The sequence below is a fragment of the Passer domesticus genome, chromosome 2 (assembly GCF_036417665.1).
Source record: "Passer domesticus isolate bPasDom1 chromosome 2, bPasDom1.hap1, whole genome shotgun sequence".
Taxonomy (NCBI): Eukaryota; Metazoa; Chordata; class Aves; order Passeriformes; family Passeridae; genus Passer; species Passer domesticus.
The window spans coordinates 6,562,926-6,581,269 of NC_087475.1; the positions used below are offsets into that span (position 1 = coordinate 6,562,926).

General features: G+C 41.2%; 1 protein-coding gene and 1 long non-coding RNA gene across 13 annotated transcripts in view; one reads left to right on the top strand and one right to left on the bottom strand.

The window, feature by feature from the left end:
- LOC135293182 (uncharacterized) overlaps positions 1-3,285 on the bottom strand; it is a 33,398-nt gene extending 30,113 nt beyond the window's left edge. Inside the window, exon 1 of the long non-coding RNA XR_010355304.1 lies at positions 3,210-3,285. This is a non-coding gene — a long non-coding RNA (uncharacterized LOC135293182). The remainder of the gene's footprint in view (positions 1-3,209) is intronic.
- Positions 2,573-18,344, top strand: part of LOC135293073 (cAMP and cAMP-inhibited cGMP 3',5'-cyclic phosphodiesterase 10A-like) — a 123,550-nt gene continuing 107,778 nt past the window's right edge. For 2 of the 12 annotated variants that reach the window (XR_010355243.1, XR_010355252.1), the window contains exons 1-2: positions 2,582-2,933; positions 4,449-4,554. Coding sequence is in view for 6 of the 12 variants with exons in the window: in XM_064407095.1 (XP_064263165.1) it covers positions 2,624-2,933; positions 4,449-4,554; positions 7,281-7,293 (429 nt within the window). In the remaining 6 variants the exon portion in view is untranslated. The other 10 variants (XR_010355237.1, XM_064407100.1, XM_064407110.1 and 7 more) reach the window with 9 other exon arrangements.

Below are 18,344 nucleotides of genomic sequence, written 5' to 3' on the forward strand. Positions count from 1 at the left end.
TTTTTGTGGAAGGAAAGGGTGAGATGATCTACCAGCACATAAAACAAATGGATGGTGCATTGAGATGTATCAGTAGGAGTACTGAGTCACAGCTCTTCATCTGGAAAACTGGAAATTTTCAGTACTACAGCAACGCATTAGTTGATGTATATATTTTGGGAATGAGGGGACAGTGATAAGTAATGCTTTCTGGAGCATATTATAAGAGAACTGGATTTTATCTTCTGGGTGTTTCCATCCTATAAGTCTTCCTGTCAGATTTGGGAGAACAATATTTCACTTGGCTTTCAGTTTGTCTCTGAATCATTGTTACAATGGAATTTATTCTTCCAAGCCTGAATTGCTGAAGAAAAAAGGCAGAACTGTTTGGGAGGTGGGTGGTATAGAGGAGAGGAGGTGAAAGAAAGGGTCTGTGCATGACTGATCTAATTATCTTCATCTCACACACTCAAGGCAAGTATGAGAGTGTCTGATTAATAGTCATTATTAGGTGACCAAATGCTTATTTTCATGGTTGGAAAATAAGAATTGAGAGAGCATTTCTCCTGTGATGGGCCAGATTTAACAGCAGTGTTGTGTAAGACCTGAAAGGAACAATGGCTTCTTTTGCAGATGGAACAGTTGTTGCACTGGCCATGCTTCAGTGAAAAGACAAGAACTTCCTACCAACATTTAATACATTTGTAACAGTTATAGGAAAGACACCTGTTGACAAAACATTATGTTTATGAAGGGCTGAGTGGAAAATTAGTTCTTCTGCACTGGAGGCATGTCAACGTGGTTTCTATAGCTGAGGCACTGTTTGAAGAGACACAGTCCTGGAAGTCATGGGCAGACCTCCCTGCAGATAACTATGGAATTTCATATGATATTCAGCAGTTGCTAACTCTTGGTATATTGATAGTTGCATTTAATTGAAATTTAGGTGAGGAGGTAAAACTGAAAAACTTAACAATTTTGTCTCATGTACCATAAGCTCAAGAGGATAAACATACAGTCTAGAGATAAAACAAAATTTATCACTTATCAGCTGTAAAAGCTTGTTCTGTATGTTTAACAAATGCCTTTTTAAGGAGAGCCATGGCACAACCGTTTCCAATATTCACATTGTTTTCTGAATTATTGCACCAGTGTGCCACTAGGTTGTTAGGTTTTGAAGGGAAAGACCAGGAGTGTTTTCTTGGATGAAGTAGATTAAAAACACAATTTCTACATGCCTGTATCAACTCTTATCCTCATCATTATTGGGTTAATTTATACTTTTTTAGTGTAAGTTTTGTTTGATTTTGATATTTTTACATTAGGAATGGCTGCAGATATGATTAGATGTAATTGCTGTTTATTAATCTAATGGAATTAAACTGTACAAACTTTCTCAGATAAGGACCTGTCTACATTGCTATCAAAATATGTGTGTTATAATTGCTACTTTTACTGATTTCTGGTTTACTACTCATTAAATATTCAGGTAGTCTGGCGTCTCACTTATGAGATGTAAGAAGAGGAACCGAAAATAGCCTTAATTCTGCAGAAGACTAGATGAAGAAAAGTGATTTTATTTTTGTAGCTTACTTCTTAACATGTCTAGACTACAGGGTGATATCACAGTTTGTAACATGGCTGTATGGATTTCTGGCTTACCTTGAAAAGGTTTGGTCCCAAAACATTAGGAGTAGAATAAAACATTTGGGAAAGGTAAAGATTGTCTTAAACAAAGTGGAATCTATTGCTGTGGGAAGAATGAATGTAGTATATTTTGATTACACAAATTTGAAAGTGGTATCAGTTGGTGTGACGCTGCACCAATGCACTCAACTCCTCCCAGCGCTCCTCTTCTGGGTTGTGCTAGGGCACACTTTCAATGCCAACATCACCCATTTGAACAAAAAGAGACAAACTCAAGAATTTCAATGCATCATATGTTTCCAAGATGCAAACACACCAGGCAAAAGACAGAGAACGAGAGAAGTGTTCATGAGGATGTGCTGCTCTTCCACCAGTGCGAGAGCTCAGATGGCATGTGCACAACCTCAACTTGAGCTGCAGTTTTAGTTACAGCACAGACATTTTCCTAACACTTTTCTCTATTTACCTGCTGCTTTCCTCGAATTTTTTAAGCATCGCAACTCACATTTTTAAGACCCCACCGCCTCCCGCCAGGCTATCCCTCAACGCCAGCTGTCAGAGACCCATCAACAGCTGGGCTTCCAGCACGTTCCTGAGCACGCCAATTATTTGTAGCGGCCAAGACTCCTCGTTCGTTCGGGCGGCAGGGCGGGGAGGCACCCGGAGCTCCTCCAGCGCCTGGCGAACGCCTCCCCGCCGCGGGGGCGGCGAACCTGCCGGCGCTCGGGGGCTGCGGGCGCAGGTGGGACGCGGCACGGCCACCGCGGGAGCGTCACCGCCGCCTCCTCCCTTTCCTCCGCAGAGCCCCAGCCCGAGCCCGCGGGCGGCTGCGGGAGCCGCAGAGCCCCGCAGAGCTGGCAGAGCTGGCGGAGGCCGCTGCGGTGAGCGGGGCCGGAGCGGGGGCGGCTCCGGGGCGCGGACAGGTGGGTGGCGGGCGGTGCGAGCGCGGCGGCGGCGGCGGGGGCGGACCGGCCGTGCGCAGGCGGCTCCGGCGCGGATGCCGAGCCCCCGGCACAGCGGCGGGAGCGGCGGCGGCGGCGGGAGCCCCGGCCCCGCGATAAAAAGGGAAGGGGCCGGAGGTGCGCGCTGCGGGTCCGCCCGGCGGAACGTGCCTGGAGGGGCTGGCGGCAGGCTGAGCCGGCGGGGGAGCGGGAGGCTGTGCCCAGCCGTGAGCCGCCTCCCTCGCCCGCTCCCGCCCTCCCTCCCGCAGGAATCCCGGCACCGGGACGCGCGGCTCCCGCGGGCTGCGCAGCGCTGGCGAGGAGGAGCCGCCGCCACATCCTGCGGCACCGGCCCGGCCGGCGCAGGTGGGTGGGTGGGTGGGCAGCGCCCGCTCCCCGGAGCGGTGACCCTGCCCGGCAGCGTCCCGGCGGAGCCCGTGTGCTCGGGGGTGCTGCGAGGGGTCGGGGGATTGGGGGGGCTCGGGGAGCGGGGCCGCGGGCAGCGGGCGGTGCCCGGCGCACCTGAGCGGCCGCGGCCGGGCTGGGATGGGATGGGATGGGATGGGATGGGATGGGATGGGGGCCGGTCCCGGGGGGCTCCCGCGGAGCCTCTCCCGTCCGCTGGGAAGGCGAGAGGGTTACCTGGACGCGTGCGTCGGGACGTGGGCAGCCTCGCCGGCGCTTGGGGATTTTATTTCTTTATTCTATCATCTTCGGGTTTGTGGTGTATTTTTTTTTCTTTCTTTTTTCTTTTTTTTTTTTCTTTTTTTTTTTTTTTTTTGTTTGTTTGTTTGTTTTTTTTTTTTCTCTTCTTTTTCTAAGACCAGCTTGTTCTTGGAAATCGCGTTTGATTTCGGTTTCTGTTCCATTCAGTGCGAGGTTTTTCTGCGGGTGCCGCCGCCGCAGGGCAGCGCAGGGCGCCCCGAGCCCCCCGCGCTGCGGGGACCCGAGTTCGCTCCTGGCCGCTCCCGACTCCGGAGCGTTTTTCCCGGGAGACGCGAGGTGGGAGCGCTCGGGCGCCCGCTCCCAGGGATGGTGAGCAGATCTTAGCTGGAGGGAAGGAGAAGGCGTGTGCGTGCAAAAGCCAGGTTTTCCCCCCGGAGCTTGTACTCCGAAACTTCGCTATTCGGTGAAACCCGTGTTCTGAGCACCAGGAAGCTTTGGTTTTTCCAGGAAGGCATGAGATTTCTGTTTTTTTCACATTTTCAGAGAAGGATTAACGTGAGGGCTCCAGCTATATTGTGTTTAGGTCTTGTTTTGTTGTAAATTGTTAATTTGGCCGGATCTGTGGCATATTGCTCAAAGTGCCGTAAGCCTGGAATAAATTGGATGCTTTTCATTGTATAAAAAAGTTCAAGATCACTGCTAATTCTATGAGATAATCTTTCAAATACTAGCAGTTTTTATTTGCATACATTTCCTTATAACCTATATAAGGCAACTAAGCTGAGCATGGATATTATGTTTCTGTAAAACTATGTTCATTTTTCAGGTGGAAGAACAACTCCAATTAGGTTTTTTGTATTTACCAAGTAATTAAGTGCAGATGTTTTTGCATTGCCACTTCAGAAGTCATTTTGCTCTGTCAAGGTTATGATGTGTCCACCAAGCAAGAGGATAAAATAAAAATCTGAGTCTGAGAGTTTTAAATGTCCCCTTGGTTTAAAATGAATTTGGATTGTTTGGTGGTAATTCTTCTTTCTGTTTTCTTCAAATGCATTAAAGGGAAAAATGTAAATAACTTGGTTTGAATATTGAAATGCACCTTTTACAAAAGGGGAACGCTTTGGAATGTTTGTCTAGAAAAACAAGTGAGCTGAAACATTGTGCTAATAGGATTTGCAGCATAAAATATTGCTAATTTCTCTTGTGTGACTACAGGTGGCAGTGTAGAAGCCAAGAACAAAAATTGGCAGAAATTGTGTTCTGTGTACGAGAATGTGAAGAGTGTACTCATGACTAAGCACAGGAACCTGGAAAACCACAGGTATGTGAAGTGATTCATACAGCTGCCTATGGTGCTCCTGGTATTTACTGTATTCTGATATTCCTGGCTCAATAAGTATTTTTGGACCAATTATCACTTAATGTGTTCACAGTAAGAGCCTAATCAAAATGTCATGGAAAAATCTATATTTGACTACTGAAAGGAGAAAAAATACTGTGAAGGCAGTATGGAAGGAGAGGTGGGATTTTCCTACTTTTGATGGTTTATTCTAACATTGAATTTATTGAAAATTGGAACACTAAGTAGCCTGAAGTTTTTTTTTTTTTAATCCCTTTAAATAAATAGATTTTATATTGATAAACCTAGCAACAGTTACAGGCCTGGATATCCTTGGAAAGGAGAAACTTTAGATGCAAGAGACAAGTTTGCATGTCTGGATGTTTTGGATATCTTATCAGTAAAGTTTTTTAAAAAGCACTGAAGAATTGAAAGTGTGAGGAAAATTTCAGAATTAAGAAGATGTAATTAAGAATTACATGCAATTTCAAATAAGTGTCCAGTAGAGATACGTATACCTTGTTAAGGGTTAAATCTTGTAAAATTAAAAAAAAAAAGACAACACTGTTTTCAGTTAAGAAATAAAAGTAAAAATAAGCAGTAGGTAACAAGAGCTCAAGATTAGGTGTCCTATTTCAAAGCACAGGGAAACACTAGATTATTTTAATAATTATTTGGTCATTAATTAGCAACATTAGAGTAAGGCAAAGCTTTTCTTGCATGTTTGGTGTGCATCGCCTGTGGAAATTAGTCCATGGGTCTGCATTCCAGAAGCCATGGAGGATGAGAGAAACTCAAAGCTGGGGCTTGAGGATTTTTTAGGACTGATGAGTGGGAAGTTATCCTGGTAAGAAGCGTCAAAGTGGAATGATCACTGTGATCATGGATATATTTATAGTCTTGCACTTCCTTTTCTGGTCTAGGGGAGCAGTTTGTCTAAACCTTTCAGCTGCTCCTGAGAGAATGTGGTTCTACTGCAAATTCCCATGGATGGCCAAGCCACCTTGTGTCAGCCCTGCTGGAAGGCAGGAACTGGCCTTGGGCACAGTTTGAGTTATGCCCAGTTCCAAAGAGAATTATTTATTTTGCTGTTAAAATGGGCTGAGGCTGTGCACCCCATGGGTACAACCAACCAGCTGTCACCACTAAACTGTTAAATTGTAGTGGCTTGGCATCTTTAGATTATGGAATCCAAGTAGAAATTATTAATTATTTCCACTCAGCACTTAAAGAAGTGACCAGGAAACCGTAGTTCAGGTGTGGCTCTGTAGGCACTCAAGCCCTGAAATTGTAAGGTCTCTGTAGAAAATCTGAGTCTGTTGGGGAATAGTGAGACCCTGATCTATGGGTTTGGGTACATCATAGTGCTTTCAAAATACTGTGTGCCTTGGATAGAATACCCTGCAAAGCTTTCACAGTTCTTCAATTACAAATGAAAAGGTGGCTAAATCTGGGTCTTCAGGCTGGTGTGCAGAAGAGAGCTCTTCTAAGCATCTGGCTGTCATGTTTTTCTTGTCAGCTGTTACTTCTGAGTGAGCATCAGCACTAACTTCCACATAAACCAGCAGTTCTTTTATTATTGTATGTTATTGAGCAACAGGGTTTAAATATCCATCAAAAACTCGCATTAATATCCCTGATCAAGTCAGTTGAACTGTTTATGTAGTACAGGTCAGCATATGCTTATGGCTTTGTTAAACATTGAGTTCATTAGCTTGTGCTAACACATTTGGAAGAGAAAATGAAAATCTCATTTGTCATTGGCACAAAATTTTAATGGGGTCTTCCATTACATCAAGTGCTGAAAATATTTAAAAAAAAATGGTAACTAAGCAGTGTGATGCTCAAGAGTTCAATTTACAGACACTTCTCTGTGCTAATTATGAAGTATTGACATAAATGAATGAAATCACTTGTTAAAGCGCCTTTTTCAGTGTATGGCAGTTATGTGTTCACAAGATGATTCATAACATTCAGCAATTTGTGATGAATTTCCCTACCATTACAGGAGATTACTAAGTATCTGATGTATTTGCACTACAGTGGGTTACTTTAAATTAGATTTGATGGTGGAAAGGGAACTAGAACCATTTTCTATCAACAGAAAAATCAGGCCTGTTTTGTGAATCAGTATTGAATTTTTTTTCTGTACTGTATGGCACAATTTACCCCTTACAATAAAATGCAAATGTTTGAGCATCTTGCCTATAAATACAGCAGTGACAGTGTGTTTGTGGAAGCTCTCAAGACTTCTTTTGTGTCGAAAGCTGTGTACATCAGAGCCAACAAAATGCAGCAGACTTGGTGTAATTGAAAGTAGAATTCATAGTAAGAAATCTAAATTTGGAATCTAAACGCGTGAGGTCCCACTTTGAATCAGCAAGTCTTGGTTATGAAGAATACTCTTTGATTTGGTGAAGGGTGTGTTTGTCAGTGCAGCTCCCCTCAACATTGCAGAAGAGGCTGCATCTTAAAAAACAGCTCTGTGCTTCTGTTTTGAGCTAAAAGTTGTGGCTGGTTGTGTTCTGTTGTCTTAGGGAAGCAGTGTTTAAGGGCTTGCACAATCAGTCCTTTCATGCTATCATAAAGTGGCTGTGATCTGTTAGATTATAAAGCATGATTGCCCAGCAGTTATGGGAAATGTCTGTTAATGATACCAGAGTGTTACACAAGAAAAATTAAACTTTCTTACTCCTCTTTACTTTCAGTGGATTGTCTTGAAAATGGTTTGTGGGAACCTGAGGAATGGATTAAAGACGCTGAATGGAAGGCAGAGAAGTTATTAACATTGCTCAAAATAAATAAATACTTTACACTTTCACAAGCACAAACCAGTCCAGTATTAAAGATGGATTTTTAGAAAACCACTAGAATGGTTTTAGAGTTTTAGAAAACCAGTGTCTTCCAGGAGGATGAGGACAGTCTGAATCAAAGTCTCTGGAGGGAGAGACACAAAGTGAGAATTTCAGTGGAATACAATGAGAGAGCATAAAACACAAGGAGTGTCTGAGGCTATTTAGCCTAAACCCTTTGGCTTCTCAGGCTAAAGGTTGATATCAGATCTCCAGTTAGGAAAAAAAAAATAAAAAGAAGCATTTACTTGCCCTCAACAGTATTAATGCAGCTGTTAAACCAAAGGGATAGTTATGACACTGCAAGATGCTCGTTGCAGATTAATGCAACTGAACTCTTGTGAAAGTCACAACATGCAGATGTGCAAAGCAAACCTCCAGGCAGGTATTCCCACCTCTGTCTCCAGGGAGGCTGCCATTGGGATTCCATGAGCAGCAGGACATCAATGACCCTGAAATTATGTCCAAAAAAACCTCATCCTGTAGATGAGACCTTGCTGTCAGGTGATGGCCAAGTGTCCTTTTGCTCTAAAAATTCCATTGTGTGGTGTTGGTTCCAGGTGATGCAGAGACACCTCCTGCTGAGGAGTGTAACCAGTGCTGGAAGGGAGCATTTGGTAACCTTCCAACCACAAAGTGGCTTACAGCAAAAGGAGTCCAGGCTGTCTGCTCAAGGTGGAGAAGTGCTGGTGACATAAAGGCTACCAAAAGAGTGCTGGAAGCAGCACACGAGTTGCTGGATAAAAGGTGAAGAGTAAGGAGCTGTGCAGCATCAGTGTGCAGTGCAATCCCAATGTTCTGCATGAGGGAAAGCAGGAAAGGCACACAGCTCAAGGTGACACTGGCTGTAGGTGAAGTATGTGGGGCAGAAGCTGATGAAGGTCATCTGGAGAAGAGTCAAGGATTGCTGGAAAAATTGGGTCCTATTTAGACAGGAGGACAGGCAAGCAGGCCAAAATGGAAGTGTTCCTATGCAAATGTTGGAAGAGTGGAATATAAAATGGAGGGACTGATGGCTTCGTTCTGCAGTGAGTCCTTGACAGTCCACATCTGCCACAGAGAAGGCATCAAGCAGGACACTGATTAGGGATCCTATGGACAGCCTGGTAAGAGGAGCTGTCAAGAGAATAAAATGCTTGCAGCCATTGTGGCGAGCTCAGAAAAAAAAGCATTTTTCTTAAAAACTGCTTCTCTGACTCTTTAAAAAAGTTTTGAGCGGTATTTAGCACGGTTGAGCATAATGTAGGGAACAGAAAGATACTCTGAAAAAGATGTTAAAAAATTTTAAAAGGGTGAAATTAATGCAAAATAAACATGAAATATATAGTAAAACAAGTTAAAGCCTGATATGTAATATGTAAAAGGCAGGGGAACTTGTCATGAGTTCTTTGAAAATGATCAGAAATGGGATGGCCAATGGTGCAGTAGATAACTAACATCTAAAAGAGCTCAAAGCATGTTGCACCTTTAGCTAAAGGCATGTGAGATAACAATGTTCACAGTAGCAGTGAAGCTGAGGGTGCCAAAGGTGATGCCAGTTTTTAAAAAGGCTTCCAGAAAGCCTGTGGGAAAGAACAGGACAAGTTTGACTGGCACTCATACCAGCCAGTTTTCTGGTAAATACCATGGAGAAGAAAACTGAAGCACTCATGGACAGTTTGAGGTACCAGGAAAGAGTCAGAACAGTCTCACAGGTCTGGTGGAGTTCTTTGAAGGCACTGCTGAGGTTGTGAGTAAGTGTGATTTAGCTGATGCAGTACACTGGGGTTTCAGGGAGTCTTGTGAGAGCGACTCACCAAAGGTGCTGAGCAAAATGAAACTTCTCTGACATAAGAGGAATTTTTTTTTGTCCTAGACTGCTGGCCAAAAGATGAATAAATGTCCTGTTTAACAGAAGGGATGGATAGAGTTACTCATGGATCTGTGCTAAGTTTAACACCAGTATGCATTGGAGTGCAGAATGATTCTAAGTTAATGAGAGAAGCATAAATGAAGGCCAATTATGAAGAACCCAAGAGGGAGCTTGTGATGCTTAGTAACTGGGGTTGAAGCTTGCTGCTGGTGCTATGAAGTAATGCATGTGGTGGAGAACAATCCTGCCATTGTTGAGTTTATTAGCATGGAAGGAAGTGATGTTGTAGAGAGTTTATCATGCCAAATCCAAGCATTGATCAAGAGTTTGGGATTGGTGAAAAAAAAAAAAAAGAAAAATTAGGGAAAGATGGCTCACAGAGCAGAAGTCTGCTATGCCAGTTTGTAAACTGCCTGTGCTTTTGTCTTGACCTCAGGGTGCTGTTCTGAGTCCTGGGTGTAAAGGAAGACTGAGGAGGGGAAAAAAGGGAGATAAGAGAACTAAAAATGGGTGGCAGTGATGATAAAGAGAAATTAAATAGATTGAGAACCTTCAGCCTGGCAAAGAAGTAGCTAAAGATGAAAATGATAAAAATCTATATAGGAGTGTAATGGAAAAAAAAAAAAGAACAGGGAATGCTCATTAAGTGTTTCTTGTAGAACAAGACCCAGAGGGGATCAAATGAAATTATCAAGTGGCAGATTCAGAGCAAGTAAGAGGTGGTATTTTTTCCATGGTGCATAGTTTAGCTGTGAGCCACTGCACACGCTGCAGGATTATCTGGGTGTGGACTGATGCAAAAGCATCAACTCCTGCTTAGAAGAACACAGAGCCCAGTGCCTGAAGGCTGCAGAGGGATCTCAAAGTCCATCCCTGCATGCTTTCCTTGTCCTGGTGCTCTTCCCAGACCTCTGCTCTCAGCCATTGCTAAAAACACAATATGAGCAGAGGTGTATCTTGGGCTTGATTGAATGTGGCTATTAATATGTAAAATGAAGAAAAATTGCAATCCCATACAGAAAATGCTGGCCAAATGCCACTCCAGAAGCATAACAAAAATATTGGTGAGGAAAATATGTTGAGAAGGACAGAGTTATGTTTTTTTCTTGGGCCTGATGGCTTCCCAAAGCAAAAAAGTTCAATTTTATTTGAAAAATGTACCAGTCTTTACTATACTACATTTTAGTAGTGTTGTGGTTTAGTTGATATGGTGATTATTGGCCAGAGGTTGGACTCACTTGACCCTGGAGGTCTTTTTCAGCCTTTATGATTGTGTGATATGTGGAGTTTAATGCCCATACAACGGAGTTAAGATTCTTAGTTCTGGAGTATCAGTATTCAGCTTTACTTCTGTCCTTGTTCAAAGTAAGTTGAACACTTGTTATCCCTTGCAGCATCTCTTCAGATGGACTGAATTAAAAACCTATATGCAAAAATAAACTGGAGAATTTTGGTTCAGGATAAAATGCTAATTGATATAAGAAAATTAATAATAAAAGTTTTGAACATGGAAGATGAAATATGTTTTCCTGTACAAATGGTGAAGTTACATCTAGGCTTGTTTCTTATCCAAATGTAGAAGGACTAAAGCTATGTTAGACTTGAACTGAGTAAGAGCTTGGAGAGGATAGGTTGTTCAGAATAAATAACAACTTGACCATTAGACATGAGAATGGCATTTAAATATTAAAATAATTTAGAAGTTATGAAACCAGGCTTGTGTAGCCTTCCAACCCAGTAATAAATGAAATCAAAGAAGAGTCTCCCAGTGGCAGATCTTGGTGTGAACCCAACAGAACCAGCACAAACTCCGTGCTGCACCCTACGAGGAGTCACAGCAGTGGATGGTGCAGGGGGCACAAAGGTTAATCTAACCCAGGAGTATTTGTCTCCTTGGGTTCCTGGGGTTGGTACAATAACTCAGCTTCCCCAGCGGGTGATGAGGAGCACCCCAAGCTGGTTTCTGCTCTGAGTTACCTGCTGGGGGAGGTTTTGTCTGTCCACACTGGCTGCAGACTGATGAGGGAAAGAAAGCAGACTGGCCTCCCTAAGTCAAAGCTGTTCTATATTCCAACATATAGAATATTCCCATTCTATATGTTACTGTCAGATCTGATTTTTCTAGAGGTTTTTGTAGGTCACTTTTTTTTCCCCAGTGGTACTAAGATAAAAATACATGAAAAGACAATACCAGCTAAACCCATTTTTAAGAGTTTTATGGAGAAGTGTCTGTTTCCTACAAAAGTTCAGATTGTCCTACAAAGTTTTCCATAGTTGCCTATTAAGCTGAGAGCCATATTGAAACATGAGACTAAAATATTCTTCTGTTTAAGGAAAAAGTAAACTCAGAGATTTTTCTGAAATAAAATAAAGAATCGTGCAAGAAGATGATATGGTGTTTTTGTAAATTATAAAATTAAGGCAGTAGAGTCTATTTGAAAGAAAGGGTTAATTATTTATTCCATCTAAGACACTCACCTCTCACAAGGATGGGAGAAGAATCAGTCCTGTCATTAGCTCAGTTATTTTGATGATTCCCTTGAATGATTTTCAGTTTCCCTATTTGTTCAACAACAGCAAAACAGATTTTAACTCTTTATTTTAATTTTCTATTGTGGAATGTTATAGTAAAGGAAAGAAAAAGTACAGGAAAAATCTTGGTTTTCCCTTTATCCACTAATTAATGTAGTGAGGTAATGAAGCTGAACCACTGGCAGTCAGACACTAAAGGAGATTTGGGTCAGCACAGATAACAGCAAGGTTTGATTGTTCTCTAAAAAGAATTTGTTACCAGGCACTGTGGAAGTGAACTTCACTTGTAGCATAGTCAGAGGGTTAGACTTTCATATCTATTTAAAATCACACTTTAAACTGTAGTGTGTGGTCTTAAGTGGTTATAAGGGGGTGCACCAGCCATAGCATATTTCCCAAGCAATTGTTTATTCCAGTGTTATCTTAGAAAGTGGACACTGCTGTATGTTTTTGTTTTTCTTTTTAATTGAGTGGAATCAGTTATTTGGGAACTATTTCAGTTATATTTTTCTAATACAACATCCTCTGAGAAAACAGGTTGTATATTTCAATATTATAAAGCTTGTGCATACATACCTTTTTTTAAATTTTCCTTTTTGTTATCAACTGCACTTGTATTTTTCATTTTTTGTGGGGAGGGTGTAATTATTCTCTGATGCCTTACAAGTAGTTGATTGTACTTGTTAGTTTTTATCTGGATAGTTCTTAGTGTTCCTGATAATTGAGGTGGTTGTGCTCTATATAATGAAAATAATAATAATTCTCAAGTCAAAATGAAAGTCACATGCTGCCTTGATTCAGATTTTGGTTGTATGAAGTCTGTGTTGCTCACAAAGAAAGTTGTAAACTCTTATGAAACCTTTGATAAAATGGAAGCCAGGGCCCAAAGCAAACCAGAAATCTGCTTATCAGGTCTCTCCTGAGCCCAGTGGCGAGGCACAGACACACTTCTGACATCACCTCCTACAGCCTTGCATCCTGCAGCCTCCTGAGCATGCACAGAAATTCCGGGTCCTCTAATTTCAGACCCTGAAACTCTTGTCAATTTGCTTTTTCAACTTTTAGATATGCCTTCTTTTCTCATTTCATTTTTCTGTTTGTTTTTTCTTTGCTTCACAGCAGTTTTACCTTTAATCATCAAATTTATAGGTGGAGTTTTTTAAAAATTTTGATCCATCTTGGTGCTTCTTGACACATGTAAACATAATCTCTGTGGTTGCTTTAGCCCATGCACAAATAATTTCTAATTGGAATGACTATTTAACAGCATATCAAACACATAGACATAACAGTGCTCTCCCCATTGACCCAGACTGGGTTATTTTATGAAGTTTGGAGAAGTTTTTTTGTTTGTTCAGTCAGAGCAAGCTGGGCTACTCTGAGTGGTGGTGTGCTGTGTCAGCTTGCTGGTGGCAAATGCCTTGAGAGGGTTACTCAATTCAATATATTTTTCCTCACCAGATAAACATTCATATTATCCTTTACAGAGACCAGCCAAGAACTGACAACTCTTTTTTCTCAAATGCTTTCCCATGAGGGCATTTGCCTGTTAAACTTTTCTGTTTGTAAAGGTGCAAGATTTTGTTGGCTGTGGTGAAGATGCTTTTGAGCAGGGGGTTCTGTTGGATGGTTTGTGGAATTTCAAGGAGCTGCAGCATCCAGACACAGCAGTTGCTCTGGGGTGAAGTTTCCTTATCTTCATCAACCCTGATTTTCTTAATTTTAACTCCCAAAGAACAGGAAGGCCAGGAGGACCTTAATGCCTCCTACAACCCTTGACAGGAGGCTGGAGCCAGGTGGGGTTGGTCTCTTCTCCCAGGTAACAGTGACAAGAAAAGAGGAAATGGCCTCAAGTTGCACCAGGGGAGATTTAGATTGGATGTTAGGAAAAAATTGTCGTGGAAAGAGTGGAACATTGGAACAGGCTGCCCAGGGAAGTGGTGGAGTCACTGTCCCTGCAGATATTTCAGACACACGGACATATTTGAGTGGTGGATTGGCAGTGCTGGGTTAATGGTTGTATTTGATAGCTTTAAAGGTTTTTCCAGCCTAAACAATTTGATGATTCTATGAATTTATTGCAAAAATGTCTTGTGAATCTTTAATGAAGTCTGTGAAAAGAAGCATTTCCTCCCCCTGAACTCTGCTCCCCTGTAAACAGACCTAGAAATCTCAGTCTAAAATAGAATTGTTTTGTATTTCTGAGGCTGGAGAATGGAGGAGAGTGGAGGTAGTGCTTGTGATGACTTTTGAAACCTTTAAAAGGTGTCAGTCCTTCCAAGAAGTCTGCTGTAGCTCCTTTGATTCAGCAAAACTTACAAAACATATAAGAACTTGAAGCCAGGTGGATTACTTAAGTAGATTGCTGATTTATGACTGTTTCAACAATTACTTCAGGTTTTATTTAATTTTAATGATTCAAGATAGAAGAAAGTTTTGTCCCACAGAAATTTCCTTGTGTTTTATGTCTCATTAATTAATGTCTTGGAACATAGTGAGGATGTGACAAACCTGTGGATGATATAAAAGCTGGGAAGAAGGAAAATTCTTAGGTAGTTAGAATTAAATCAAACTTATCTGTGAAGTTTTTGGGGAGTAGTGTGGTGTAAAAAATGAAGTTTTAGAAAAATATGGAACCGTTCTAAAAGACACAGAGTTACATTGAGTAACTTAGTGAGCAGTGGCACTCAGGCAAGAATTTTGTAATTAGCAGTAAGAGTTTAAATTGTTCAGTGGAAAAGAGGAATGTGTAGATGTCATGTCCATCAGGCTCTTTACATTTAATGCAGTCAGAGGTTAGGACAAAAATTTGTCAAAATGTTTAGGGAATAAAGAACCAAAAAGTTTAGGGAATAGAGAGCCAAACAATAAGGTCAGGCAAAATATGTAATGGCTGAATAACTAAACAGGTATTAATAAAAAAGTCCATTTAAAAATAATTTTGTCAAATGTCTTGTTACATGATTCCAGTTTTACATCTGAATTTTACCTGCTTGCTGAAGATTATTTTCTTATTCCTCAGTGGTCATGTGTTCAAAATATGTTTATCTTTAATTTTCCACATTTGAACTGGGGAATATTTTCTTCTGAAAATGTTATAGATGCCCAACCCTTACATTTGGTATTTTATGCAGAAGTGTATCTGGGGATAAAAAGTTTCATCTCTTAGACCAAATGTTTCTGAAATAGCACAGGACTTTCCTTGAGTGGCAGCTGTGTGTTTCCTTGGTTATATGGGGAAAGAAATACTTCTGCCTTCTTGTTAAAGTTCATAGATGTTTTTGTTGCCTGCTCTAATTGTCTCAAATGTTCTTTTACTTTTGCTGTCTCCATGCTGTTGTAGTCTAAGACCCTTATGAAGAAGCTTCCCTTATTTTACAAGCTGATTGCAGTTACCTTTCAGTCACTTGGGTTTTCCACCAGCTCTGCTGGTAAAGACATGTGGCCACATGGCACCTTGAAGATCTAGCACATTTTTCTCTCCCAAGGCAGTCACTTTACTGTGATTTTTTTTCTCTAAACTTTTTTTTTTTTTTGCACTGAATGTTAATCTCTCTCAAGCTGGTCTCACTGAAATGTTCTTCATTATCACTCTTTTCCTCCCACTCTGATAAATCCATTTTATGCTCCTGCTTTGTCAGGCGAGGTTTCTCCTCCTTCTGTCCTTCTGTCCCTCTTTTAGGTAGCATTATTGTCTGCTGGAGTGTTAGTGTGAGGGAATTAGCTTTGGTGGGGCATCCACAAAGGCTGTCCTTAATCTGGAGGGAGCACTGACTGTGTTTCCTCCCTGGCTAGTGGAAAATGATTGGGGTTTCCAGGGCAAATCTGAGTTTCCAAGTTGGTTTTTTTTCCTGAGTTGCCCTCCAGAGAAGACCACTGACTCCTCCAGCTGCAGCAGGGCTGCGTTTGATGTCGCTGGTGAGGAGCTGGATCCCCCTGCCCAAGGCAGCTCAGATTTTTCCTATCTGCAAAGGAAAAATAAGATGAATGATTGGGAATTACACCTTTTTGTTGTGTTGCACCACCTGGGTTGGCTTAAACTCTGTATTACACCATTTTATACCTGGTATAAAATATACCCTACAAGTGTTTCAGTGCTTGAGTTGTGTTTCCAATTCCAGTGGCTGTTGGAAAGTGCAGAATCCAAACAGCTTGGATTTTCTAGCTAGAAACTACTCTTAACTAGCTGGAATTTTCTCAGGGTGCTTCTCATTTAGTTGAGCTGCAAATAATTAGTGGCTGGTATCATTTGCTTCATAATATAGTCATTAATTTTCATCACAGTTCTGTAGAACTTGTCCTGTTCTGCCGTGTATAAAACTGTGCTTTTTATCTTGCCTGAATTGAGGAGAGTTTTGAAGCTGATACATGGTTAAAATATTATGTGGTGCTTTTACAAAGTTGTCACTAATGAATTAATTACAACTCAAGAATTTCAGTTCTTGTAGCTTGTCCCTATCTCTGTTCTCGTTCTGGAAAAAAATGAGACTTCTATGGAGACAAAGCTGGCTTTGAGTCCTTGGAGGCTGTACTCCTCATCCCCTTGAGTGGTTCCACACTGTATTGAATCAAAAGTTAATGTTTGCTACTGAGGATATCCATGATGCTTCACAATGCATGGATTTTGGGACCTTTAGAAGTAAATGGCATCTCTGGTCTCAGGGAGTTTTTTGTAGAATGGGACACTGGACAACAGACAAAGCCTTTGCTCTGTATTCTTTTTACTCTCTCTTAATTCATTATTTTCTCTTTCCCATCATATTCACTGTCTAGTCTCATTCAGAAAGATTCCCTCAAATGCATAATGTGTGTATTTTAAAGTTAAATTCCAAACTCAAATTTGTAATATTTACTTGTCCCTCAAGTAGAAACACATTGATGAAACCTGAATGATTGATTAACTTAATTGCATTTCTCAGTTTTTAATGTGGGTGGGTTTAATATTTGCACTTCTTGACCTTGCACTTCCTTTACATGTTTTTTTGCTGCCACATTTCTACCTGTATTTTCATTTTCTTTTTTTTTATGTTTTCATTTTCTACACCTACTGGGAGGGGATTGAGGATGACAAAAGGATGTGAAGATGTGCAAAGACCCATGGCCTTGAGAGACATAGAATTAAATTGTTTATTTGGTGTTAATAACTTCCTTAATGCTATACCTAAAATCTATATTTGGAAGAAGAATGTGGGGAATTCCATTAAAAAGTGGCACAAAAGCAGGAAAGAAAGTTAGCAGACAGTGATTAATTGCTTTATTGCAAGAGGGGAGGTTTTTGTATCTCCTCTTGGTTTGAAATGAGTTGCCATATGTCGAGAAGGTGGAGACTGGCAGAAGACTTTCCTGTCTTACTAAGTTGTGACATCAGGAAATAACTAAATTTACCACGGGGAGTTTACCTAACTAACCACAGCCTTTTACTGATATGTTAACTTTGCCCTCACATACAAATTTTGAAATAAAAATGCCAGTATTGGTGTGTCACTGATGGGAAGTAAAAGGCAATATTTTGGTCATAATTGGTAGGAGGCGAGACTGACATTCGCCTGAATTTTCCCCAATTAGAGAATGAGCAGAAAATATTTCATAGAAATTAAATTATTTCTTAAAATTTCTGTCAAGCTGATTTGGCATTTGTAAATGCTTGTGCTTTCCCCACTCATAATGCTTACTGTATGAAAGTGGTTTTATTTAAATAAGAAACACATTATTTGTTTAAAGCATTAAATATTTTCTTTAGATTTCAGTCTTCAGCTTTAGCACAGCCCGCAGAATTTTGTTTTCAAGGCCAGAAAGATCCTCATGCTGTCTTTTAAAACATCTTGCACGCCAAAGGACACAGAAATATATTCTGCAATGATTCTGCTGTGCTCAGTATCTTGCAAAAACTTAAGGGGATGACAGAGAATCCATCACTTAGCCTGGTACTCTGTTCAAGCAAATTACCCTCGCCGATAATTTATACAGACTTAAATCCTCAAGTCTCACTTGAAGGCACTTTGGTTTCATCCCTTAAATCACCTGGGGCTTCTTCTATTTCTTCTCCACTTTTATTTAGCACCTTCTGCATACAGTTCCAATGCCTGTGCATTCTAGTATTGATCTGGCCATGCAGAGAAGGAGCAAGATCGGTGAGCTTGTATCTGCTGGGTGTCTGAGGACTGCCCTAATCCTTCTTTTCCACAGCACTGCCTGCCAGGCACGTGTTGGGTGATTTGTTCAGCGATCCTGCAGCTCCACGAGAGCAGTGCCAGTCCAGGCTGTGGTCCCAGGTTTCAGACACACACCAGCTTTGTGTGCTCTCAGAGGAGTATGGCCTTGCATTAGCATTAGAGTTTGCCTTCATTGGGTGTAATTGGTGTCTGCAGATGGGATTTTGGGGAAATACCAGGCCTAACTGGAGATAAATCTGCTTAGATATGGTGTCTGAATCTTGTAACACTACTGTAGACCTGATTCTACTCTGTGAGTCTTAAGAGTAAGAAAACAGTCCTAAATTGTGTCTTCTGTATCTCCCTGCATTTTGTAATTATTTG